Below are 26,632 nucleotides of genomic sequence, written 5' to 3' on the forward strand. Positions count from 1 at the left end.
TGTAGTTTGGAAAACTAGAATGGATACTTATGTGTTGGTGTTTCTTTTCTCCCACAAAATTGCACTTTATTATAATGTTTACAGTAACTATTATTTTCACTGACCTTCCAATAGCATTCACAATCATCTAGGCATTGTTCATGCACACAAAACTTGACCATAGTTGCTATCCTAAAGAAAAAGGCTCTGTTGGACTTGTCTCAGTAAGAGAATAAATGTTTGACTCAGGCAGTGTTTAGTTAGAATACTTTTGGAGATGGCACATTCTGTGATGTGACACTGATATATCAGTGGGTCATTTCTGTTGTTTCTTATATCATTAACATGCTGTATAGATCAGTGTTAACACTGACAAATGACACAAACAATGATTAAACAAAATGGCAGAAATTATAGGCAGGCAAATGAAGACAAATCTATCAACAGACTAAGAACTGCAGTCTTTTAAGATGTACTCCAGTCTTTTAAGATATAACAAATACTTATAGGACAGAAAGAACAGCATTCCTTTTCTACCTTATTAAAGTGTTTCAACTTAGTTATGAAAATTAACTATCGTTTCTTGTCCCTTGCCTTATTTTATGTTCTTGTGTTCAAGATGTAGCATTACCATTTCATTTCAGATATCTAATTAAACTCACACTTGCAGAAATTTAATCTTTATATCAAGTCAGAAGCTAAATATTTATTGTTGCCAAGTCATTCTAAAGCTGGAAATCTCCAGCCATCCTTCAGTTTTAGTCTTTTAAGACCTAAGACATAAAAATATTGAAAAGAAATGTAGTTTTTCTTTGTTAATAAATTTCTAAAATCCCTAAAAAAATACTTTCCTTTAATGTAATTTCAAATAAAATCCATCTGTTTTAAGTGGTTTGTTCAATTTAAAGAAATTTGCATTTTTCCTCTCTAGAGGGTTATTATGCCTTCTACTATTTTGCTGATGTGTTGTAAGCTGCATTTAGGGAAGGTTACTTGCAGCAATTCATATATGGCAACACAGTCACCTGCATTACCCAGTGCCATACTAGGATTATTTTTTTCCAATGAATGTTTTCTTCACTTCACACAAATAAAAGCTGAAAACGTCTTAACACACAAAGATATTAGAAGAATGTAAGTCTGAACTGAACATGAGAGAGCAAGAGAAGGATAGTGGCAGGCAGTGTTAATGCTATGCCATATAATATGAAATGTAACAAAGAAGAGACCTAAATTTTAGTGTGTAAGAAAGAAGAAAGCAAGAGGAACACAAATATTAAAGAGTACTAGCCTGGAAAAGGAAAATCTGGGTTCTAATAGCTGCTCAAGTACTATTTCTAGATTGTATTTAGTGAGTTTTCAAAAATAAACCTAACATTTCTTGGAGCAGGGAAAAGAAACCAGGTCTAACCTCTCCATGGTTATGAGCCTAGAACTGATGGCACGTATGAGACTTGTGAAACAGCCAATGCACATGAAGGTAGCTGATGGCCTGAGCAAAAGCAAAAATTGAGAGACTTAGAGAAATACACTGATAAAAAATGTAGAAGCCTATAGATCTATAATACTTATGAGGGGATAGGTGAAGATTCCTACACCCAGAGTTCTTGCTTAAAACCAGCCCATGTCTCACTTCTATAGATTCAGTTCTCTTGCTCATGAGGTCAAACGCTGAATATTTTACATCACACTCTCCAAAACCAATAAATACAGGAATATAAATCCTGATGAATAGAGCAGGAATATATACTCATTTAATATCTTAAGCCAATGTAGTTAGCTTTTTTGAATGAAATGTAAAACTACACAATACATAGACTACACCAATCTGTATCACATATGGTAGAATCAGTAGGATTTATTTTCCCAACTATGATTGGCAAATCAGATGTTTGGTTATAAATATATGGAAAGAAAATCATCACTGAAAATGGTTAAACAATCTACATCAGAGAGATCTCTAACAATATTGCCTATAATATTAAGTACCTATTGCAATGCAAATATAAAAAAGCATAAATAAAGCGTGAGTACTTACACCAAACATTTGTCTAAGATCTGGATCACGGAATCGGAATGGTATATTTGAGACGTGAAGCCGTTTTGGCTGTGATTTGTTTTCTGTGTTTTCAGAAGATTGTGTCTGTTGCTGGCCATCAGTCTGTGCTGCATCTTCTGTCTGCTAAAACGGTAAAGGAACACAATGTAAAGCATGCTACAAGTGTTCCTACAGTTTTTAATGTAAATAAAGTGGCAGGCTGAAATTCTCAAAAATGTACTGAAAATGATTTTTAATTTTCACTCAGACAAAGGTTCTGAAGGATAGCAGAAGTTGAAATAGATAATTCAAAATTCAAATACCTTTCTTTATCTATCTCAATAGTATATGATTTTGGTGATATTTTTAATATGTATTTGGAATTTGTCAAAGGATAGGTAGGATATAATTTTGAATGTTGATTTTCTAAGCTATTTCTAAATAATTAATATGTCTCCCTATACTGTAAGACTGTTGAAATCTCTTTAATGTGTATACAAATGGAAAAAACTGAATCTCCATATACAAATAACAGACTATTTATAGTAGCAAGCTATGCCCTTTCAAATAAGATTAGCACTTTCATTCGGAGACTACTGGGACTTCTACACAGGAGGTAGGTAACACATCACATCCTAGTTGCCATTTCATAAGCAATGCTAATAAGCACCAGAGGGTCATTTTGTCTATATAAATGGTCACCATTATGGAAAAGGGCTTGAGTTGTGAAAGAGAATAGGAGTGTAATCAGTGGAAAAGGTTGCCTAAGATAAAAGTGAAACCCAGAAAAAAAGTTTTACAGATTTTCTCTCTCACCAGAATAAGAACATAAGATGGTACTTCTTACAGGGAGACTGTTCCCTAGTTTTAAAATGCTGTTTTATGACTGAAGGCTGTTGTGTGCATTATAATTTTAGAAACAAAATCATAAAACCCTAATGAGATTAGGAAAAAATAGGAACTCTTTCATTTGAAATGTAAAACTAAACAACACTGGTCTATCAGTATATTATAGAAATGTCTGGGCTGCACTCCTTAACAATATCATACAGTGACTTATTAATCACCATCTGTGCAGTACTCTTTCACTAGCACAAGGTTTTGTATAAGTATGTTAAAACAACAGTTTTCTTTTGTGGTGGTAGAAAAAAATAGGGGAAATAAAATATATTGATGAAGCTACAAGGATCATCTTACAACTGTTACTCTATTTTCTCTGTCCTTCCTTTTCCTTCTGACCATATTCTTCTTCCAAGTATTCATTTTTTGCTTGTGTTTTAATGTTACAATTCAGTTTCTATTTCAGTCTTTTTTTTTATTATTATTAAAAAAAAAAATCCCATTTCCTGTTAGTATCAAATTTATTTTTAGGGACAACAGTTTAAGCAAAGTAAAAATGGTTAAATAAAATAAACCTTACCAATTCTAGTACAGATAAACCTGTTAAGAAGGGAGTAAAAGAACTCAAACAGAAAATATTTCATCAGCAGTGAGTGCATATCAACTTAATGCTAGCACGTTCAACATCATCACCACCCATCATCATCTCCAGTAAACATATGTTCTCAATTTCAAAGGACAAACATCTACAGTATTACTTATTTTGAATCAAGAGTTGAACAGTGCTCTCTAAAGTCATCTCATTAAGGCTCAATCACTCACCTATTTCAGTGACAGCAATTGGAATAGCTGAGACAACTGGGGACAGTTCTAATTGTGACCCCTACACTTATAACAGGGCATGATAAGAATAAGAATGAGCGATTAGTGAACCACAGGTCTGCTCTTCCAGCAACAATGTTGATTTATGTGTTTACTAAAAGAATATTGTATAAAATCTTCAGTCCAGGATGATGTTCAATGAACATTTTCTTTCCTCACAAAAATGTCCCTCTTTGCTGGGTTAAAAACTTGCTGGACGGCTGGGCCCAGAGTGTAGTGGTGAATGGAGTGAAATCCAGATGGCGACTGGTCACCAGTGGTGTTCCCCAGGGATCACTGTTGGGGCCCATACTCTTTAATATTTTATTGATGATTTGGATGAGGGAATTGAGTGGACCCTCAGGAAGTTTGCAGATGACACCAAGCTGGGGGGAAGTGTTGATCTGCTGGAGTGTAGGAAGGCCCTGCAGCAGGACATGGACAGGATGGGTCAATGGGCAGAGGCCAATGAGGTGAGGTTCAACATGGCTAAGTGCTCAGTCCTGCACTTTGGCCACAACAACCCCATGCAACGCGACAGTTTTGGGGCAGAGAGGCCAGAAAGCTCTGCAGAGGAAAAGGATCTGGAGGTGCTTGCTGATTGATGCTCACCTGAACATGAGCCACTAGTGTGTACAGGAGGCCAAGAAGCCAATGACATCCTGGCTTGCATCAGGAATAGTGTAGCCAGCAGGATCAGGGAAGTGATCATCCCCTTGTACTCTGTGCTGGTGAGGCCACACCTCGAGTACTGTGTTCAGCATTGGGCCTGCATAACAAGGACATCGAGGCCCTGGAACACGTCCAGAGAACGGCTAGGAAGCTGGTGAGGCACCTGGAACACAAGTCCTGTGAGGAGCAGCTGAGGGAACTGGGGGTGTTTGGTCTGGAGAAGAGGAGGCTCAGGGGAGACCTCATTGCTCTCTACAACTACCTGAAGGGAAGGTGTGGGGAGCTGGGGGTTGGTCTCTTCTTGCAGATAACTGGTGATAGGACTAGAGGGAATGGCCTCAAGTTGCACCAGGGGAGGTTCAGGTTGGAAATGAGGAGACATTTATTCTCAGAAAGAGTAGTCAGGCGTTGGAACAGGTTGTCTAGGGAAGTGGTGGAGTCACCATCCCTGGGGGTGTTTAAGGAAATGTTGGACCTGGTGCTTAGGGACATGGTTTAGCGGGTGACATTGGTAGTAGGGTGATGGTTGGACCAGATAATCTTGAAGGTCTTTTCCAACCTTAATGATTCTATGATTATACTGCAGTTTCTCTCCCTTCCTTTCAAGTAAGAAAACTAGGTGTGATATACAAACTGAATCACTGAAAGGATCCCAGTTAATAAATAGATATGTAATTTTGAGGCTTTATTTAATCTTGGATCTTATGCAGTGATCCAATTTACATTGTAGTTCTGCAAATTACTGAAAGCCAGTTGCTGAATACAGTCAGAGGTGGTAAGAATTTACTGAAGGAAACACAGGCTTGCAACTGCCGTGGCATCAACAGCTGAGGTCCCTATGATTTTTGCAAAAGCATTGATTCACCAGTAATGTCTACATTTCACGCTATATGATGTTACTGATATACAAATGCAAACTTTTACAATAAAAATTTTCAAGTGATCCAAGTGTAAAACTAACTGTGAGTCTTGATCTGCTATTGCCTCAACTCACAAGCAACAACAAACTAAATAGTTCATCCTTAAGTATTTCTCATAATTTAAATAATAAAGCTGGAATATAGCTGTTAAGAGAGGAAAAAAAAAAATCATATTAATCTCTTGCTATGACATCTAAAGCCAACTAAAATTTCAAAATTAGGATTTTAGAAAATTGATCAATCCATAAATACCACAAAGATTACTTTCCACCTTTAGATTACTTTCAGACCTTTAAAGGAGAGAAATATGAAGGAAATTCAGTGTGTGTGTGGGTGAGGAACTGGAAAATTCTTGAATACAACACTCAGGAAAAATTTAAGGTCAATTACATTAATCTGAAGAGAATTAAAGAATTCTGAAAGTGCTGTTCAGCTTCAGGAACAAAGGGTGCCCTGGGAAGAAATTATATAATCAGCATACTGTATAAATGCAAATTGGAAAAAGTAATTTCTGTTCATGATATTAATAAAAATGATGAGAAACAAGGAGTGGAAAAGTTGAAGCATGCATTATTAACATACCAAAACATTAAGAGCAACTTACTTATCAAGAAGTCTAAGACATATTATCAAAAAAAAAAAGCCAGAGAGGTTTCTGAAGATGACACTAAAATAATTATGGTGGGTACTGTTAGATCCCCACCCCCCCTCGGATCCCCCCCAGAGCCTGAAATTTAGAGCTGTAATGAAGAACATCTCAGAGTTTGGGCACTGAGGAATGAAAATCAGAAACTTCAGAAAGTCACTGTCATCAAAGATATGCAAATGCCTTTAAAGAGGTCTGTGGCAAAATTAACATAGCTAAACGTTTACAATGTATTATAAGGCTTGCTATTACAATAGTGTCTTTACAAAATGTATCACCATCCAGAAACGTACACATGGGCCAAGGAGATCTGGAGAAGGATAACTGCAAATTGAAATTGAAATATGAAGCTTACAAGAAAATTTCCAAGTAACACCAAAGAGGTAAATAAATGTAGGACAGAGGATACAGCCAGAATTTTGCAAAGTCACAGAAAGGAAAATTTCAAAGTCCTGTGGACTTGAAGAGCTAGAATGCAATTTACCTTACAAATAAATAATGCATTTCGATATAGAATTTTCATTGCTAGAAGATATAAAACCTATGTTTGATATTTCTTTAAAAATTAATTGAAGTTAGTATGTAAGATATTAGCCTCACTACATCCCTGCAGTCTTATATGCAATCAGTCAGTGCAGGTCCATAATGGATCAGGGTTTGGTCTCTTTCAGTACCGTCCCTAATTCAATTAAGCAAATTAGTATGCATTATGCAAAAATAAATAAATAAATTTCCTATTCTTTAACATTGAAGAGAAAATGAACAAAAGACAATATAGTCTGTGATTTTTCCACATTACCTCACATTTTAAGTATTAAGTTGCATCAGAGTTGTCTTCAGATATCAAAAAGCAATAAATGTAACTTTGTGAAGAGGCCACAATTCATAAACCAATTATTCAACACATTTTACTACTGGAACTATCTCCTATCACCGGTTCTAAACAGGTGCATCAGAGCCATTTCTCTAAAGATCTTCTAAAACCATCACAAGAGAAACATATTTTTTAAACAGTAATCTTACAGAGATAGCTTAGAAAAGAGTTTTTGAATCTCAAGTGTAATTACCAGATTTGCTTAATAAAAATGATTTAAAAGATAGTTAAACATTTTATCACATATCCACATAGCCAATAAACTATGCCAGGCTGTTTGACAACATGAATCACATCATTGAAATGTATCTTTCTTGAAAAGTCAAAAACACATCTCATCAGAGAGATAGGGTAAAAAACCATTTGAGCTATTATTGCTGGTCATAACATAAATCCACCATTATAATCACACAGTCATAGATTTTGTTCCTTTCAATCACAGACTTCTTGCATGTATAAAACCACAATGCTATCTGAGTAAAAGTGGTCAGAGATCGTCTGGGAAGGATGAAGGTCAGAGACATTTAGTTGCATTTTTCCTTTTGTAAAGCTGTAGTTATTATTTATGTTCTTTTCTTTATTAAATAGACAAAACTCCAAATAAAGCAATAACACTATGATGTTAATGGACCAATAACTTTCAGGAAGAGTAAATAATAAACCTGGCCAGAATTTATTGATTTCATCCTGTAAAACGATTTCATAATTTTATCTGTATCTGTGTCAATGGAAATTTTAAAACTGAAGAAATTCCTCAATTCAGACAAGTTTTTGGAGTCAAAATTATGGAACTAAACTCCAGAGCCTTCTATCTCCAGCAATGACAGGAAGATGCAGTTACCAACTGTGGAATTACAACTTCTATAATGTCAGGCTTTCTTTTACAAAGACAGCATTTATCATTCAGTATTAAAGAAAATTCAATGTTGTTGTTGTTTGTTTGCTTATAAATCTGGTCTTTTTTCCTTAAAACTATAGTGCTAGAAAAGTTTTTAAGGAATCACTTACTCATCCCTTTCATCAAGGCAAGATTAGCATCTGCTGCAATGTCTTAGGTAGGCCTAGGGGGTCAAATCCACCAGTTTAAAGATTTCCAGTGACAGATGCTCCACAGGCAGATTTGGGAGTCTATTCCACTGCTTCACTTTTCCCACTCTCTTACTGGAGTTTTAAAATATTATTTCTTCTCTTATACACCATACATATGGAGGAGCAATTAGGACTATTCCCCTCAGAGACATCTTATTCTTGACAGCTATGGCAATGTTTTTATTATTATTATTATTTTTATTTTCATCCTTGGCACCATATTCACAAAAATTCTCAGAGCACACATTTTCTCCTTTGCATCTTTCCAAACTGGTCCGTTCCCTTCTTTCAGCAGGTACCTTATTTCACCCACAGGACTCTAGTTTAGGCCTTAGTTTTGCTGCTTAAAGCATACAGGTAGTATCAGATATTTTCAGTATATATTTCTGTTATACATCCCAGGTGGTCCCTGCTTTTCTTCGTGTGTGATTTTATATTTTTCCTTTTCAATAGGATGACATTTTAAATTCATATACAACATGCAAATATTATCATATTTTTTGGAACTACTAACCACTGATTTTTTTTCATGCCATCGCTGGGTAGTTTGTTGTTCCTGTGAAAATACCTCACATTTGATGTTTTTGAATAGTGTCTTATTTTTTCAGGCAATCCCTCCAATTTATCAAGATTATTTTGAATTCTAATCCTGTCCTGCAATGTACACGGAGTCCTACCCAGATTGGTATTCTTCTAAATATAATAAGCATACACTCCATCATTCAGACCATTAATGAAACTATTGAATAATCCTGAGTCACCACAAACTCCTGCAGAACTCCTTTTAATAAATCTTATTTAAAATCTTAAATCTTATTTTTGATAGTGTAAAACTTAAATGCATTTTCTTGTTTTGCACCCGGCCTATTGCAATTATACGTTTACTGTATTTCCGAGTTTGTGTATAATAATGTCTTGTGTGACACAGTCAAAGCCTTATGAAAACTTCAGTGTTACATGTAAGGCATTCCTTGTCCATAAGGCTATTGTAGAAATAAAAATATCTTTTGGAAAAAATCATGCTGATGGCTATTCTTCTTGTACTTTCAAGTGTTAAAAATACAACGTTTATTAACTTTTTTGAGTATTTTCAAAGGATTGAAACTCAAATGACAGCACATCCCTTTGGTCTATACAACCAACACTTCTCTTTCCCTCCTTTTTAAAAGCAAGCATTATATTACTGTTACAGTTCTCCAATACCTCTATTCATTCTCCAAAAGGTGACAGAGACAGACATTAATGGCTCCAAAATATCATTTAAAATTTGGAAGTTAATTGGAAACAGTTAACTGGGAAAACAAACAATCCAAAAACCTAAGCTATTTTACCTGAATACTCTCTAACTGGTTTCTTTCCTCTTTGAGGTGGACACATTTTTCTGACACTTGGAAAATTATTTAATAGACACCCAGCTGAAGCTGACTTCTACGGTGAGTAACCATGCAAAGAAGAAACGTGCTCTTACCCTTTGCATGAACATTGACTACAATACCTCTGAAAGATTCTTTGCATCCTAGCATTAACAATCAGTTTCCCCATCATGGCTCAAATCCCATCATGAAGAACCTTCCTCCTGGTTGCTTTCTGTAGATTTAGTCTCAAAACTCACCATCAGCAGATTTTGACAGTCGGGCTACAGAAGGCATCAAATCACCTCAGATCCTTCTTAATCTTAAGTCAAGTACTATGGACTTGACCACCAGTTACCCACTCAAGGTTTCATCCACTGAATCTTTCCACCTGGATGTCTATGAAAATTTTCACAGGCAAGAGGTTCTTTTTCCTCTAATGGTTATCCTGAGGCTGTTAATGGTCTCCTTCAGTCATTATCATAGACAAGGCACCCCCTTGAATTAGAAAGGAACATTTCCTTTCTTGCCTGCTCTTCCTAATCAAAATAACAACTTTATTTTTGGTGACACATATTTTTCACAGGTATGAATTTTCAAGATTCAGACACAATTATTATTTTTTTTAATTACACATGATGCCCTTCTATTGTGACATCCTTGGTCACAATGGCATGACATGTGTGCAGCATGGACCAGTGTGGTCACAACCAGTAGGCATGGACACAGCCAGCACAGTGCTCTTTACACAGCATCAGTAAATCCCCTGAAACAGACTGCTGCCATTTGTAGTGCCTGAGGTATCAAATTTATGATTGTGAAGTTCCTAAACATTTCTAGAACCACACATCATGCTTCATAACTGTCAAACATATATAAATATATATATATATATATGTATGTAAACATATATATATATAATCCAGTGTGTGACAGGTCAAATCATTTGAAAAGAAGTTGTTTTTCTAAACAGGAGTTTAGAAATAGGAGTAAAGGAGTAAAATACACTTGGGTCTGAAAGTACAGGTGGTACCGACCCTTTGTGCTAAAAGTAATCAATGGTAACTGTAGCTCTCAGCACCATTGAAAATTATTACTTTTTCCTATGCATGTCAGTCAGCACTGTATCAGGTTATTTTTTTTAGCTCTGAAGTCTTAAAATGTCATTTTTCATCTTTCCTGAAAGGTCACTTCCACCAATTTGCTGCACGACTATTTTTCTGATTCCACTGAGAATATATTTCTAATTTAAAAATCCTAATAAACAGTTACATATTTTAGCAGATTATTGATGAGTATTGCCTGGAGGGAACCATGAGATGAAAAGTTCAGCATCCTATTGAATATAAAATGGAAGTCTGATTTAAAAAAAAAAAAAAAAAGAAAAGAAAAAAAAACTTATTTATGTAAAAAACATTTGGTGAGGATAATTATTAATACACAATTCAACTTTCCAGCTCACATGTCAAGTTTCCAGCTCATATGTCAAAATTTTAAAATAAATTATGTCATAAATGTTAAAATAATTTGCTTGAACTTGAATCCTTTAACAAGTGTTGTTTGCATTTGCAGGCACTTCATATGGAATTGAGATGCTCAGTTTTCCATAAGAATTTCTAACTCAGTCGATATATATGAGCTAAACAAGTTTAATCTTGGTGAAATTTAATTTAGGTAAGGACAGCATTCAGAGAAAGTCATGTGAAGCATGCATACATCTCTAACCAGAAATATGTTTTCATATGTCATTTTTAATTTATCATTCCAGAGAATAATATTCTTCTATATCTTAAGACCCGGTGTCATGCAATTATTATTTATCGATAGCTCTCTTTGATGGCTGACTTCTCTCTCAGCCATTTTCCAATTTTGTTCTACATACATATCTCTTTTTTTAATAAAAATGATGTTTTGTGTTACCATATCGTACAAACTGATGAGAAACTATTTACCACAAAAAATGAGGCTATATAACTAACCCCTCAGAAAAGCAAATATCGTGATACCTATTTTTGAGCTAGCCAACTTAAATGAAATAGATATGTTCATAACATTACCTAGGTATAGAATCATACTAATATTTATCACTGAAATTATTAAATCAGCTAACAGAGATGTGTGAAGGTATAAATGATAATAACAGAGATTTACAAAATACTGTAATATTAAAAGCAGATGGCTTTGTATATGTTGCTTCACTGTATCTCTAGTAATTCTGTCAGTTGAAAATATACTCAAAAAAATTGAAAATGACACCAAAAATCCTTCACTAGTCTGCATTTTGATAACATTTTTTTCTGAAGTAATACAAGTTACTTCTGATGTAAAATTTTCCTTTGAGTCTTGGTATCATCAATAAGTACACATATTTTACAGGAATTTGTTTGTACTGATTTGTTCTCTCTGCTCTCTCTTTCAGTATACTGCCTCCAAGGGCTATCGTACCCCTAGCCAGTTCTCTCCAAATCACACACATTGCTTCCTGGTTCCTATTTCACCACATATTTGCAATTATAAAATATTTAAAAAATCATAATATATGCTAGTCTTAAAAATAATTATAAAAGTTATACATACAGAATATAGAAATAGAAGACCAAATACTCACATACAGTAAATAAATTCAGATTAAATCCCTTTACTTTAGTGAGCTAGGGAAGGCTGGTGTTAGGATAGATTAAAATCCAAAACATTTTTATAGGCAAGCAAACTCAAAAGAGAGTGTTCTAAAAACTTCTTTAAATTTAATATAACATATTTTAAATACAAATATACATATATCAACCGAATCCATCACCAGGACAGTTAAAATAAAATCAAGTGTTTTCTAAAGAATTTGTTTCTCCACCAAAATTCTTATTTTTGTCTCCTTAGCTCATCCAGTTCTAAAAACAGAAATCTTCTGTTCAGGGAGTGAAGCTCATCTGTTGCTTTGTATGGAACCCCTCAGAACATGGAAGAGCTCATCTGTTGCTTTGTATGGAACCCCTCAGAACATGGAAGAGCCATTGTACATTCCTGGGCACTTATGTGCAAGGCACAAAGTAACTGCCAATCATGAGGCAAATTCTTGTTCACCAATCAGTTGATAAGGATTATTATATTTAGAGGATTTAATATATGCACATTACACCAATGACCATGCAACAACGTGTGTGTACTAAGTGAAGGAATTAAATTTAAGCCATTGACCTCAGTCTGAAAGGCTTTGTGTTTTATCAGAAATTCATGCAGCCACCTTTACGCTGACTTTGTACTGGAGTCAAATTCTTAAAAGACTTCACACAAATTCTTAAAAGGCTTCACACTGAGTCAGGTTCTTCAAATCAATTAAAAACACATTCTATTTATTTTAGGAGGACATGGCCTGCCTAGTTTTTCCACTACCAAACTATTACCAGTTCTCCCATTTTCACTGAGGAGCTTAAATGCAATGATAAATGAGGAGTGCCAGTTATGTTGCAAGATTTTAGAAGCTTAAGTAATTGAAAACACTCATTCTAACAACTGGCAACAGGCATCTGTGGTTATTAACACAATTTATCTTGAGGTGTATCTGCTACTGTGGGAAATGGCCTTCCCTGTACTCCTGAAGCACCTGTCAAGACTGTTTCCCCTCCTTGAAGAGTTGTTGCTCCTGTTGTGGTGACTGAGCCACGACAAATCTCACATCATGTCATTTCAACTAACAACATGTGATCCAGTGTGTTGCCTCAATATCAACTTACACTGCAAATTCCTGATGGCAGAAGAAACTATTATAACTTGCCAAAGAATAGTAACTTAACTGAAAAGAATCATTTTGTAAAATGTTTCAGAAAATGTACATATATTTTGTTGTTTCACTTCCCAGCTTTTCCCCAGAAGTTATAAAAATTTACAGACGTGAAGAAAACTGGTAAACAAGATGTTCTTCTGAATAAAAAAAAATTAATTCTTATTTGGAAAAATACATTATCCCAGCCTAACACCTTTTTTTTTTTTTTTTTTTTTTTATTTTTTTTTTTAGGCTAGGACCTGTTTGTTATCAACCCAAATTTGCAATATAGTTCACTCATAAATACATATTTTAGGGGAAAAAATATATTCCTTAAAACTTTCATCCAGCTCTAACAAGGCATTTCCCAGCCTGCTCCTGACATGACACAAGAATATCATCTCCCACCCCTGGAATTTCTGGCAAAGGCACTGTATGCAATAAAACACAACATTTAGTGGACATTAATTCAAAGAGGGCCTTGTGTACACCATTCCAGCAGAAAAATAAATAAATAAATAAAATCTATTCTGTTCTCCCCAGCAAATACAAACTTTCCATGTAGCCTTCTATCTTTTACTGAAGACACAGTCAGTCCTATAATGTTTCCTACACTGGAATTGTGTTATATTTTCCCTCTGTTCCTTTTTATTGACTAATCTTTTTTGTTTTCTGGAAAGCAATGGTGTTGTAGACAAGATCTTTCACCCTCAAACTCTGTTTTAAATGCAATGAAATACTGTCGCAGAAGAGCTGTTTGCATGTCACTGCAGAATGAACGCTGGCCTCAGTCTTACCTTTTTAATAATAAATGGAACAGCAACAGTAAAACTGACCTAAAACTACTATCTCTTCCTCAAAAGCAGAAAACAGGCTAGTTTAGAATAACTTGAAAAAGTTTTACCATGTCTTGATCATTTTTTTGATAATCTATAAATGGATACAAATCACTTGCATATTTTTTAAACCCACCTGAAGTTTAGAGGAAGAACAGCCTAATTCTAGTGCAAATAACCTATAAAACATTTACAGGAAATGAAGAAAAAGAAGAAAATCAATAGATTATTTCAAAAAACTTAAGCAGTGGCTTAATGCTATGCTGATTTTCTCATGTGTATACATACCCACATAAGGATAAAACTCTTTAGATTTTTACATTAAAAAATACTTAATAAATAAAAAGAAAAATACTCAAAACAGCCACCTGGGTTTTTTGTTTATTTGTTTTCTGCTGCACCAATCAAGTTGTTTCTCAGAGAGAAAGAGCTTGTGAATGTCTTTGAGGCATTATTTGATTAAGTTGACAATATTATGTGAGCAATGGTTGAGTACCCACTGTGCTGTACTTTTGACCAAATTGATTTGTGTAATGAACACTTGCTCTGTCTCTTCTCTAGCCTGAATAAGGCTCTTGATTTAACCAGTAGTGCTGGAAGCCAAGTGAATTTACAGCCCCCACAGTCATTCTCTCTCAATCTGGAGAGAATAGCAGCAGCAGTACATGAGCAGGCATAATTCAATACATTGTGCTATAAGCGTAGAAAATAATATCAGAGAACTCTGCAATATACCTGTTTGATTTGATTTGTAAACCTGATAAAAAAGCAATCGAGAAAAGTTCAGCAGAAAAAATATATATGTGTCCCAAGCAAAAATGTAACCATACAGAATGTGTACAAAGAACTGGAGGAAAAAAAAAAAAAAAATGCATAGTAAATCATTTTCATACTTTCCTTAGATAATATTGCACATGTTCCATTTTAAAACGGTCTAGATTCTGAAAAGTTGCCATTCCATTAAAAAAGTGAGCAAAGAGAATAATTTAAAACAGAGTTTGGGACTTTTTGAAAATACTGTTTCCCAAATATACTGCCAGTAGCGTATTGACAAACGTGGATACTCTTGTATCCTTCCTGTTTTCTTAAGTAGATTGACAGATTAATCATACTGGTTTTGAAAAATTTATATTCCGAGAAGTCCCAGAACTGGAATGTTCTTCCCAGAAGCAAAACAACACAGCTGAAAAGGAGTTATCTACATAGATACATTTGTACTTTATTTTTTAGATAAAGGTGTATACATTAAAACAACAACAACAACAACAAAAACTATTGTACTTCTTTCTTCCTTTCTTTATAGTGTATGATAAACATTACCAGGAAAAATATCAGTGACTTTTCTTATCAACTGTATCACTGGTATCCTTTTATCAAAACTGAAGTTCAATACAGAGTCCCATTGCTATCAGGAGAGAAAGGTGAGATTATTTTTTCAAAGCAGTTTTAAAGATTAAAAAAATATTTTAAGTATCTCATAATGCAAGGCATGCAACTTATTCCACATCAATATATCCCTTTAATATTCCATTTATGAAGACAGAGTGCATTGTTCTTAGTGCTCATCTAGTGAAAAGTGCATGTAGACTTTGACTTGCCATTATGCACAAAGAAATACATAATCATAAGCACATTTGATAACATTGCTAAATTTCCAGTGTAATCATGAATATATATATATACATTTACTCTAAGAATGCTTGGTTTCAGAGACACTGAGATTAAAACCTGTGGGAAAAACTCTGACGCTGGAGTGAAGTTTTTAAAATTCACTCCAACATTATAAATTTTTTTTTAAAAAAATAAATAAATAATCACTATTCTCATTAATTTCACTCAACCTCCCACATTACAAAAGGTAACGTTTATTTTACAAAAACACTTTACTATCCAAAGTACCAAATGAAAACAAATCTAAACCATTACTTTCTCACCATTTCCTATGACAGCTCTGAAGAGAAACAAATAAAGCAGCAAAGTCTGTGTTCTACAACTGTCTTGTCCCAGCTCTAGAGTGCTGAAAAATCACACTGGCTGTTGTCCAGTCTATTAGTGCATAAGTGCACTTCTTCCTTCCATTTCATTACCAACAAAAGTATGTTAATGTTCATTTGTTCCTACTGTTCTTCTTAATAAAATACAAATATCAAAGTTCAGACAAAATGTGAGCCACATACTCTTACCTTTCAAGCTGTATGATTTGATGACCCAAGTGACTGAAACTAAACAGACAAGAAAGCTTTCTTTTCTTACAGACAGTGGGAACCTGAATACACACCTCCACCCCTCCACTCCCCCTCCCTCCCCACACCCCAATTTCAGTTCCTATATTTCATAATATATCATGTATAAACTTACTTTTTAAGTAAGAAGAGACAATGACCTCCTATCTGGAATCTTTTATGTTAGAGGTCCTCAATCAGTTGGATGAATATAGCTTACTACCAGGAAGACAATGTGTGGTGGTTGACCCTGACAGGGACATTTGTTTAAGAAACAGTACAACGCACAATCATACTCCAGTAGAATACCTTAATCCAATTTACAAACAAATGAAAAGAAAAAAATCAATCAAACAAACAAAAACCCAACACAAATCTAAATAATTTTGTGCTTTGCTTCAGCAATTTCTATGATTCTACCATAGAACATGCTTTGGGGCCCCAGCATATAGTGTTTTGTTCCAGGTTGGGAACTTAGCAGAAGTATTGATTATTTCTTTAATTTCTAGATGGATGCTTTCTGGATGCTGATACCACAGGCTACAAGAAAGCACTGCTATTATTGTGATAGCTTATGCATAGAAAGCTAGCAGCGTATATAAGAGATCATTAATTCTGAGGACAGATAGGAACAATAAGATAGCTTCTCTTTCTGCAGGGCAACCAAAGAGTTATTAATTACTTGGCTGTATTAATTATTTCTCCAATCTATCTTCCTTAACAATATGGAATATATTCCTTACACAGTGCTTTATGTGCATATTGCTGGCTCATCATTTTTCTTCTAAAACACTCAGCAGAATGTCAGTGAATAGCGTATCAATCATGTTTGAAGGGGAATCACCAGAATCCATAAATATTTTTGATTCTGAATGTGTCTCAAACCTTAGGAAAAATTAGCTGGTATATAGAATGGATATGTTTATTTATTTATTTATTTTAATAATTTTTATAATAGCTTTTAATATAGCTTTTTGTGTATCTAGGGGGTTGCTGAGTTCAGTTAAGGACATCCAGTTGACATCAGCACAACAATAACTTGGAATGGGAGAAAGAATGATAGTAGGTTGCCTTAATACATTTCGTATTATTTGCATTGGTAACTATTTCTGGCTGCTTACTGATCCTATCTATGAATATCATAACAAGAAACAAAACCATTCTCTTATCAGCTGCATCCTAGCTCCATTAGCCAAGAGGGAAGCATATACATTCTATGCATGTTTTTAAAAATTCATTCTACACCTATAAAAAATACATTATTGTGTCATTGTCACGGAATAATTTTAAAATAAATTCATTGGCTTTATCCTTAAAAAATAAATAAATGAACACACTAGAAAATGTTTTACTGGTCAAAGAGCAACAGAATTAATTCAATGCAGAATAAATGTCTTAAACGGCATTAGACAGACAAAGAAACATTTGATTCATTTTATTACTCTTTCACCTATTAGCCAGAATGCTACTATTTCTGATGTAATTCTTCTATTTCAAAGGACTTTAATAGAGGGAATGAAGTGTTTAAAAATAACTTTAATACTTGAAAGATTCACGTAATATCCAGACAGACAACAGATAAAAACATCACCATGTAAATACAGTAATCTTAATTACAGTTGATTAAAAGTTTTTATAATTTGAATGGCAGCCACAGCCTCCTATTGCACAGACTTATACATTTAATAAATCTAAAGACATGAACAAAAAGCTATCACTATCCTCAGTGATGAAAAAATTACTTGCTCACGTCATTCTCACCCACAAATCATGTCCTAAACTCACCTCTGTGATTTCTCTCACAACAGAGTTTGTTTCATCCTGTGCATCTAAAAAGTAACGAAAGGCCAATGGTGTGGTTACCTGGCCAGCTAAAACAAAGTTCTGCCTTTCGTACTGCCTTTGGACTCAGGTTCCTTCCACTTCCCATGTCTTTCCTCCATTGCTCATTTGGATTGTTAGGTCAGACACATTGATTCAAGTGAAAATTAACACTTCATAAAATTACATAGTGAGCTGATCCAGCTCAAAAAAAAAAAAAAAAAAAAAAAAAAAAAAAAAAGAAAATATGTAGGTGAGGGTGGGTAAGAGAAAGCTGGAGGACAGGCTGCTTTTTATGGCATTAAAGCCTTAGTTGTAGAATCATAGGAGCATAGAATGGCTTGGGTTGGAAGGGACCTCAAAGATCATCTAGTTCCAACCCCTCATGCCCTAGGCAGGGATGCCACTCACCAGATCAGGTTGCTCAGGGCCTCATCTAATCTGGCCTTGAACACCTCCAGGGATGGGGCACCCACAACTTCTCTGGGCAACCTGTTCCAGTGCCTCACCACTCTCTGAGTGAAGAATTTCCTCCTAATCTCTAATCTAAATCTCCTCTCTTTTAGTTTAAAACAACCCCCCCTTGTCCTGTCATTATCTGATTGAGCAAAGAATCACTCTTCATCTTTTTTACTTCCCCTTTAAGTACCGAAATTACAATGAGGCTCCCCCGGAGACTTCTCTTCTGGAGGCTGAACACCTCCAGGTCACTCAGCCTTTCTCTGTAAGAGAGGTGCTCCAGCCCCCTGATCATCTCTGTGGCCCTTCTCTGGACCTGCTCTAGCGGTTCAACATCCTTGTGCTGGGGGCTCCAGACCTGGTCACAGTGCTCCAAGTGGAGCCTCAAAAGTGCAGAGCAGAGGGGGACAATCACCTCCCTTGACCTGCTGGCCACTCCTTCATTGATGCAGCCCAGGATGCAGTTGGCCTTCTGGGCTGCAAACACACCCTGCTGGCTCATGTCAAGCTTTTTGTCCACCAGAATCCCCAAGTCCTTCTCCGCAGGGCTGCTCTCAGTGAGTTCTTCTCCCAGTCTGTACTCATGTCTGAGATTGCCCCGACACAGGTGCAGCACTTTGCACTTAGACTTGTCAAACCTGATTAGGTTCACATGGGCCTGCTTCTCAAGCTTGTCCAGGTCCCTTTGGATGGCATCTCTTCCTTCTGATGTATCAACCGCACCATTTAGTGGGGTGTCATCTGCAAATTTGCTGAGGGTGCACTCGATCCTACTGTCTATATCATTGATAAAGATATTAAACGGTACTGGTCCCAGGACAGACACCTGAGAGACACCACTCATTACTGTCCTCCACATAAATTCATTGATCACCACCCCCTTGGAGTCACCTCCAAGCTAACTCCTTATCCACTGAATGGTCCACCCATCAAATCCATCTCTCTCCTATTTAGAGACCAGGATATCATGTGGGACTGTGTCAAAGGCCTTGCAGAACTCCATCTAGATGACATTGGTCGGTCTTCCTTTGTCAACTGAGGCAGTCACTCCATTGTAGAAAGCCACCAGATTGGACAGGAACAATTTACCCTTGGTGAAACCATGCTGGCTTTCTCAGATCACCTCTTTGTCTTACATGTGCCTTGACATTGCTTCCAGGAGGATCTTTAGTTCCCTGGGTCCTCCTTTTTAAAAATGGGAGTGATGTGTCCCTGTTTCCAGTCACCAGGGACTTCACCTGACTGCTAGGACTTCTCAAATATGATGGAGAGAGGCTTGTCATGCTACATCAGCCAATTCCTTCAGGACCCTGGGATGCATGTCATCGGGTCCCATAGACTTGTAGCTGTTTATTTTCATCAGGTGGTCCTGAACCTGCTCTTCACTTACAGTAGGTGGGACTTTGCTCCCCCAGCCTCTGTCTACAGGTTCAGGGAAACAAAAGACTTGGGAAGCCTGTCTGTCAGTAAAGATGGAGGCAAAGAAGTTACTGAGTACCTCAGCTTTTTCCATCTGTCATTAGCAGTTCACCCTTCTCATCCATCAGAAGGGGGAAACTCTCCATGGCCTTTCTTTTCTGAGCAATGCACCTATAAAAACCTTCCTGTTATTCTTAGCATCCCTTGCCAAGCTCCATTCCATCTCTGCCTTGGCTGTCCTTATCTCATCCCTGAACATCTGGACTGGGCAATCAGTCATATCATGTTTCAAGAATCCTTCCTGATTGCATTGGGACCATTCACAAGTATTTCCCTGTTGTTACTTAGAGTGATTTAAGCAAGTAACCTTTAAGCAAGTTAAGAAATCACAACTTATCCAGGCCACAGAAAAAGATTTCAGGGATTCAGAGGTTGATTGATAAGTTATATAAAACTGGAGTGGAAAAGCTTCCTCGGGTAGTTCTGATAGTGCACAGATGTGGGATTAATGTTCTAAGTATTCAAAAAATACAGAACTGCCATCTAAAGATGTGTACCTGTAAGTAACAAAGTTGTAGTGAATAGGGCTAAAATAGATGAAGAAATATAGAAATGGCTACAGGTAAAAATGTGTAATAGTTATATCTAAAAAAACTTCCTTCCAAGTTTTATTTTGGTCAAACATATCCTCACAATAAATCAGGACACAATTCATACCACTTCTCTGTTTATGTGTATCTATTCCTTTTCCTGAAACCGAAAAGCCTAGTTCTTAAGATCTAAACTTGCTGACTGACATGAAGTTTGTGTCAATAACTTGATTACTGGAAATCTACTCCTTCTCCCTAAATAAGTTTTCATCTCCAGCTCAGTTATTACCTTAATACATTACTTTAATACTATTTGCGTAACAACATAACTCAATACACACAAAGTTGACCAAAACACTGACTTGTGGTCATTCATTCATGCACAACCATCATTGTTATAAAACAGAACAAGATTCCTTTCTTAAATATTTGAATAAGCTTAAAAATTTGTACAGGCATTATCCCACAAAAATTAATGCTATAAAAGGCTGCAAAGCTGCAATAAGATTTTTAACTTTTATTCTAGCAACAGACTATCTGGAAAAAGTGTCTTTTAAAGTTGGTGACACTACCTTGTACAAGGTCATGGGCTTTCCCTAGCACTGCTATAACATTAGATTGTATTTGTCCAAATGACAAATCATTAATGAAATACTATGCTACACAGCTTCAAAGAGACATTATTTTCTTTAAAGGAAAGTCATGAAGTGTCTTTAGTTAGAACATTTGTAGGTTTGACTATGAAGAGTTGTTCAGAAAGCCATGTTTACCCACAGCTCGAATCAATGTACTCTAGTTTCTGAAATACTCCTCTGAACTAGGCTTATGTTATGCATGTGAAGTCCCTTTTTGTAAGAGTTGTGTTGACACAACCAACTGCTGAGTGAACTTGTGAGAGCAGAGTTTCATGCTGAGAGAGAATGGCTGATTGCTACAGTGCAAGCTCATGAAAAGAAAGAAAACGTGACAACATGATAAAAGCTTTTCATTGTTTGACCCCTCATCTATTCCTGAATTCCTGCTGTGACTTTCCATTTGCTCACTTGCATGTCTTTGCCCAAAGAGTCAATTTTTGAACTCTGCAAAGCACAGCAGAATTTGAGGGTTCCCCATGTCACAAAAAGCCGCTTCCTAAATCACACCGATCTTTTAATGCAGAAATATCATACACTGACTTAACAAACAGCAGTTCTGCTCCTTGGTGGGATAGTAATGTTTTAAGCTTAGATGTAGTCCCAGAGTTTACGGACATACCATAAAATATATATTTTTTTCACATTGGTTTTATTTAGTTCTCTCATTTCTTAGCATGTTGTAACCAACAGATATACCTATTTCCATCTAACATCTGTACAGAGAAGCCATTAGCTATAATAGCCTCAAACAGTTCTACTATTTAGAGGAATCAGTACAGGATGTTATAACAGTGCTCCCTCAGCCATTATGACATAGGAGTTTTGTCTTCTCTTGAATTCTCAGAAATGGGACTCAGTCCAGTAATGTTGTCTGCAGATCATGGAATTCCAGAATGGCAGGGGTTGGAAGAGTTGGAGTTCATCTGATCTAATGCCCTTGCTCAATCAGGGCCACCTACAGCAGGTTGCCTAGGACCATATCCAGATGGCTTTTGAATTTCTTTAAGGCTTATATCTTTTTTACAACCTTTCTGGGCAACCTGTTCCAGTGCTCAGTCACCCTCACAGTAAAATAAATAAGCTTTTTCTATTGGTTCAGATGAAACATCCTGTCATTCAGTTTGATCCAATGATGATACAAACCTGGAAAGGATATACCAGAGGACTGTTGTAGCATTCAGGGAGACCTTGACAGACTGCAGAAATGGGCCAAGAAAAACCTCATGTATTTCAGCATTAGGAAATGTAGGCCTGTGCCTGTGCAGGAGCAACCCCATGCACCACAGCAGGCTGGGGACTGACTGGCTGAAATGTAGCTTTACAGAAAAAGACATGGGAATCCTGGAAGACAAATGGAATACGTCTCAGCAATGTGTCCTTGTGGAAAAAAGGCCAACAGTATCATGGGCTGCATTAGGAGCATCACAAGCAGGTCCAAGAATGTAATCTTTCCCTCTACTCAATACTGCCAAAACTGAATCAGGAGTACTTTGTCCAGTTCTGGGCTTCCCAGTACAAGACATGGACATACTAGATAAAGAGGCCAGTGAAGGGCCACAAGGAAGACAAAAGGATTGCGGTATCTGGCATACAAGGACAAAATGAGAAAGCTGGTGTCATTGAGCTCACAAAAGAGAAGATTCCGGGGGAAGGTTATCAAAGTGTATAAATACCTGAAGGGAGGGTATAGAGATGAATGATCCAGACTCTTCTCAGTTGTGCCCAGTAACAGGACAAGGGGCAACAGGCAAAAGCTGAAATACAGGACATTCTGTTTTGATGCTAGGAAAAAAAAAACCACATATATATATAGCTTGAGAGAGTGATATAACATTCGAACAATTTCCCCAGAGACCTGTGAAGTCTCTGTCCTTGGAGGTATTCAACACCCATCTGCACACAGTGCAGCTTGCTCTACCTGATATGACTTGATCTATTGCAAATCAGAATCAGGTCCAGTAATGATATGCAGGGATGGACAGGTCCCCGTGGTCAGCAGGCAGGCACACAGTGATGGGGCAGATCTGAGACCAAACTGGGATGTCAAGCAACAGGTTAAAGTCCATCTGAACAGGTCCTGTTGCCGGGCAGTGCTGTGGCAGAGCAGCAGCCTGGTGCTCCTGCAGCATTGCCAGGGCAATGGCTGGGTGTAAATGAGCCTGCGGGCTGTGGGGGGGGGGGGGGTGAGGGGAGCCCCAGGGGAGGCTTGGCAGGGACAGTAACACCCAATGCCCTCAGGGCCCTGTAAAGGATCCATTCAAAATGCTGAAGCTTGAACATCATGAGAAACAACATGAAAAGGGAGAAGGAAAACAATCTTCTTTTGGATGGGGTAAAATTTCCTTCTTTACAGAAATTAGAGCACTTGTGTCTGAAAACAATACACTTAAATGCATTTTACTCTTACATAACAGGCCACTTTTCCTTTTCTGACTCATAGCTACTTACTTTAATCAATATACTTTTGTTTTTAATTTACCATTACCGCATTATGTGGATTCTTCTATTTTGAATAGTCATCAGCAATAAAATTTCTGTGGATGAAATTTATGCCCCCCAATTCAATTACATGAATTTACTTTCTTTTGATTATTTTTCATTTGCACCTGTCCAGCCTTGCAGTACTGAGAATGCTGCTCAAGTTTAACTGACTTGGTTCACAAATCTGCTAAGGGTGCAGATGAAACAGAAAAATGCAATACGTACTCCCTAAATTACATAATCTTTGAAACAACTATTTTAGTAACTAAAAAAAAATGCTTGCAATTGATAACATTTGTGTAATAATCATATAATATAAATGATAAAATTTGATAAAAAATATTAAAATTATAAAATTATAAATGAAAATGATAAAACAGTTATGACTTGCTCATTGCAGTTTATCTGGGCCAATCTTGCATTCTCTACAATCACAATTTTCAAAAGAAATTGAAGGGATTTTCCTTTGAAAAGGTATTCTTTCAAATACTAGGTCTGACAAAAGTAACCATGCAAATGGTTATCCTGGTCCAGTGTCTGACTTCAAGAGATGCAAGAAACTCTCTAGAAAGGATACTATTTAATAAATTCTACCCCCAGCTCCAAAGTACTCTCCATCACCCCACATGGGTTCTGTGATCTTTCTGAAATATACCAGGATTAGCTTTCAAAATATTTGATATATCCTTTTGAAAGTAAGTACAGGTAGTGTTATAATTCATCTAATTTCTGTTCGTTTTTATGCTGCATGTAATTTATACATTTGTAAAGAAATGGCTTTTCATTCTTTCTTCTGTCATAAACCCCCAACGTATTCATCTTCATCTATGTCTGTTAGGAAGTCTTTTTAAATAATTCAGAGTATTTTAAAATATATTTATATATAAAATTTAAAATATATTTAAAATATATTTATAAAATATTTAAAATATATTTATATATTTTAAAATAAATATATTTTAAAATGTATATTTTATATATATTAAAATAAATATATTTTAAAATATATTTATATATAAATCAGGAGGTCTCTTTTTCATCTTCATCTGCCAGGATAAGTAACTAAGGCTTAGTGAAAAATCTTCACAATACTAAGAAGTAGTCAGAATTAATATAGCTGGTTAATCTTCACAATGATGAATATTTCAAATTACACTAAGTGTGCACAGACATTTTTTGAAGTATAAAAAATACTTTTTACATATTGAAAACCATGTTTTCGATGACATCATGCAAAGTAGAAACAAATTCTTAGAAAAACACAAGCTTCACCTTTGCTTGAAACTGCAGGAGAATTAATGTTATGTAAAAACACTGCCAGCAAACAACAACTGCACATCATCTTTTCCCATCACTGTTCTACAACATCCAGCATCTGATGACTGTAACCCAAATAAATAGGACACTCCTCAGAGAGGATGGATTAATATGCTACAGGAAGGCACTTCAGCATAATCACTTTCCTCAATATGCATTGATTTATATAGTTATACTGTTTTCCCATTAAATCCCACTTGTACAAATAAGAGTCCTATATTATTCTCTCATTCTCTCTCTTTATATGCATATAAAATATACAGTATAATGGTATAATGTAAATCAATAAACACACATATTACACATATTTCTTGTGTGTTTAATCATGATTACTGCATCATCTGCTTGCTCTTAGTGTTTATATTCCTTTCTGCATTACAATGTCCTTTCCACCACTTCTCTTGACCTTGTGTAACATATTTGAAGTTTCTCTATACACAAGTGTTCAAGTGTTAGTAAATGTAAGCTGTAATGCTCACCAGATTCCTTGAACTACAACAGTTCACTTCATTATCTCCTGCTATTTGAAAAGAAAAAGAAGTTAAGAACTCACAGCCACATACTATTGTAAGATGTCCATCACACAGACCACTTATCAGACACCACTTTCTGTGGGAATAGCCCCACATTCTGACATCCTAAATCTAGTCTTACTGATAATTAAGGAATTCTTTTTCCATCATTTTTCACAGTATTTCAAAATTTCACTGCGGGGAAAAAAATCTCTTAGAAGTCAACCATTTACATAGGTTACTGGACTGAAACTGGAAGGAGAGAAAAAAATAGAAAATACTTAGAAATAGAAAATACTAAATTATTACAGTTTAACTACAGTTAAAGAGATTATTATTTTCAAACATCCAAGTACAGTTAGCTTCAGTGCTGCTATAGAAAATATGCAATAATCTAAAATATATTTAAAAGAAACAATTACAATTTCACATCTCTTTTTTGTTCTTTTCTAGCTATGGAACTTTCATGCTACTTTGTTCTGTTACTGCATTTCTGCATTTACTGCTTCTTAAGGGGAAACTGTTCTGCTCATTCAGTTTGGCAACCAAGCTTATACCACATATATTGTACTCCACAATTTTTTTTTTATTATTTTTTTTTTTGAGGAGACCTTAGCCTAATAGACTAATATAAGAGTAAGTTAAGGCCATAGTTAACAGCTATTGGGAATGAAACCATTTAGAAATATAATAAACTGAGAATACTTAAACTGACTTGATCCAGAGCAAAAGATAGCAGAAGAGCTTATGGAAATATAGCATGAATTGCATTTACACTTTTTATCATCCCCTTTTGTAACCTCTGAAGGGAGTATTGTTAGAATTACTTGTTAGAATTCTGAAAATAGATTTATAAATAGAGTTGTAAATTATAGCCTTGACAGTTTTCTAATTTCAATCTCAGTAATTAATAAATCTGCTCAGAAGAAAAAAAAAATATTGACCACTCAAAAATTATAGAAAAATATTAGAATAATTTAACTTATTATTATTTACAAAAGTAAAAGAAATAAAAGCAGGTCAAATATAAGACTCACAATTTGAAATTCCTTCCATTATCTGCATAACCAGCCAATACATTTAATGACTGCAGTTATGAGATTATATAAATTCATGAAGAATATATATTTATCAATGCATACACCCAGGACTTTTTCTCTTCCCCGAGTAGAATATCAGGTGAACATTTCAGCTGAAAGACAATGAATTGTGAGCTAAAGATGAGCAGTTCTGTCTCACCTGACTTACTCATGTGAAGAGCCTGTAATAGTCATTGTGGGGCACATGCATGAAATTAGAAACCAGATCATTG

General features: G+C 35.7%; 1 protein-coding gene across 26 annotated transcripts in view; it reads right to left on the bottom strand.

Annotated features, from left to right (window-relative positions):
• Positions 1–26,632, bottom strand: part of RBFOX1 (RNA binding fox-1 homolog 1) — an 814,571-nt gene that overhangs the window by 103,673 nt on the left and 684,266 nt on the right. For all 26 annotated transcript variants that reach the window (XM_035339113.1, XM_035339111.1, XM_035339110.1 and 23 more), the window contains one exon: positions 2,018–2,161. In XM_035339113.1, coding sequence (XP_035195004.1) covers positions 2,018–2,161 — 144 coding nt within the window. The remainder of the gene's footprint in view (positions 1–2,017; positions 2,162–26,632) is intronic.

This window comes from Oxyura jamaicensis, chromosome 14, assembly GCF_011077185.1.
Source record: "Oxyura jamaicensis isolate SHBP4307 breed ruddy duck chromosome 14, BPBGC_Ojam_1.0, whole genome shotgun sequence".
Taxonomy (NCBI): Eukaryota; Metazoa; Chordata; class Aves; order Anseriformes; family Anatidae; genus Oxyura; species Oxyura jamaicensis.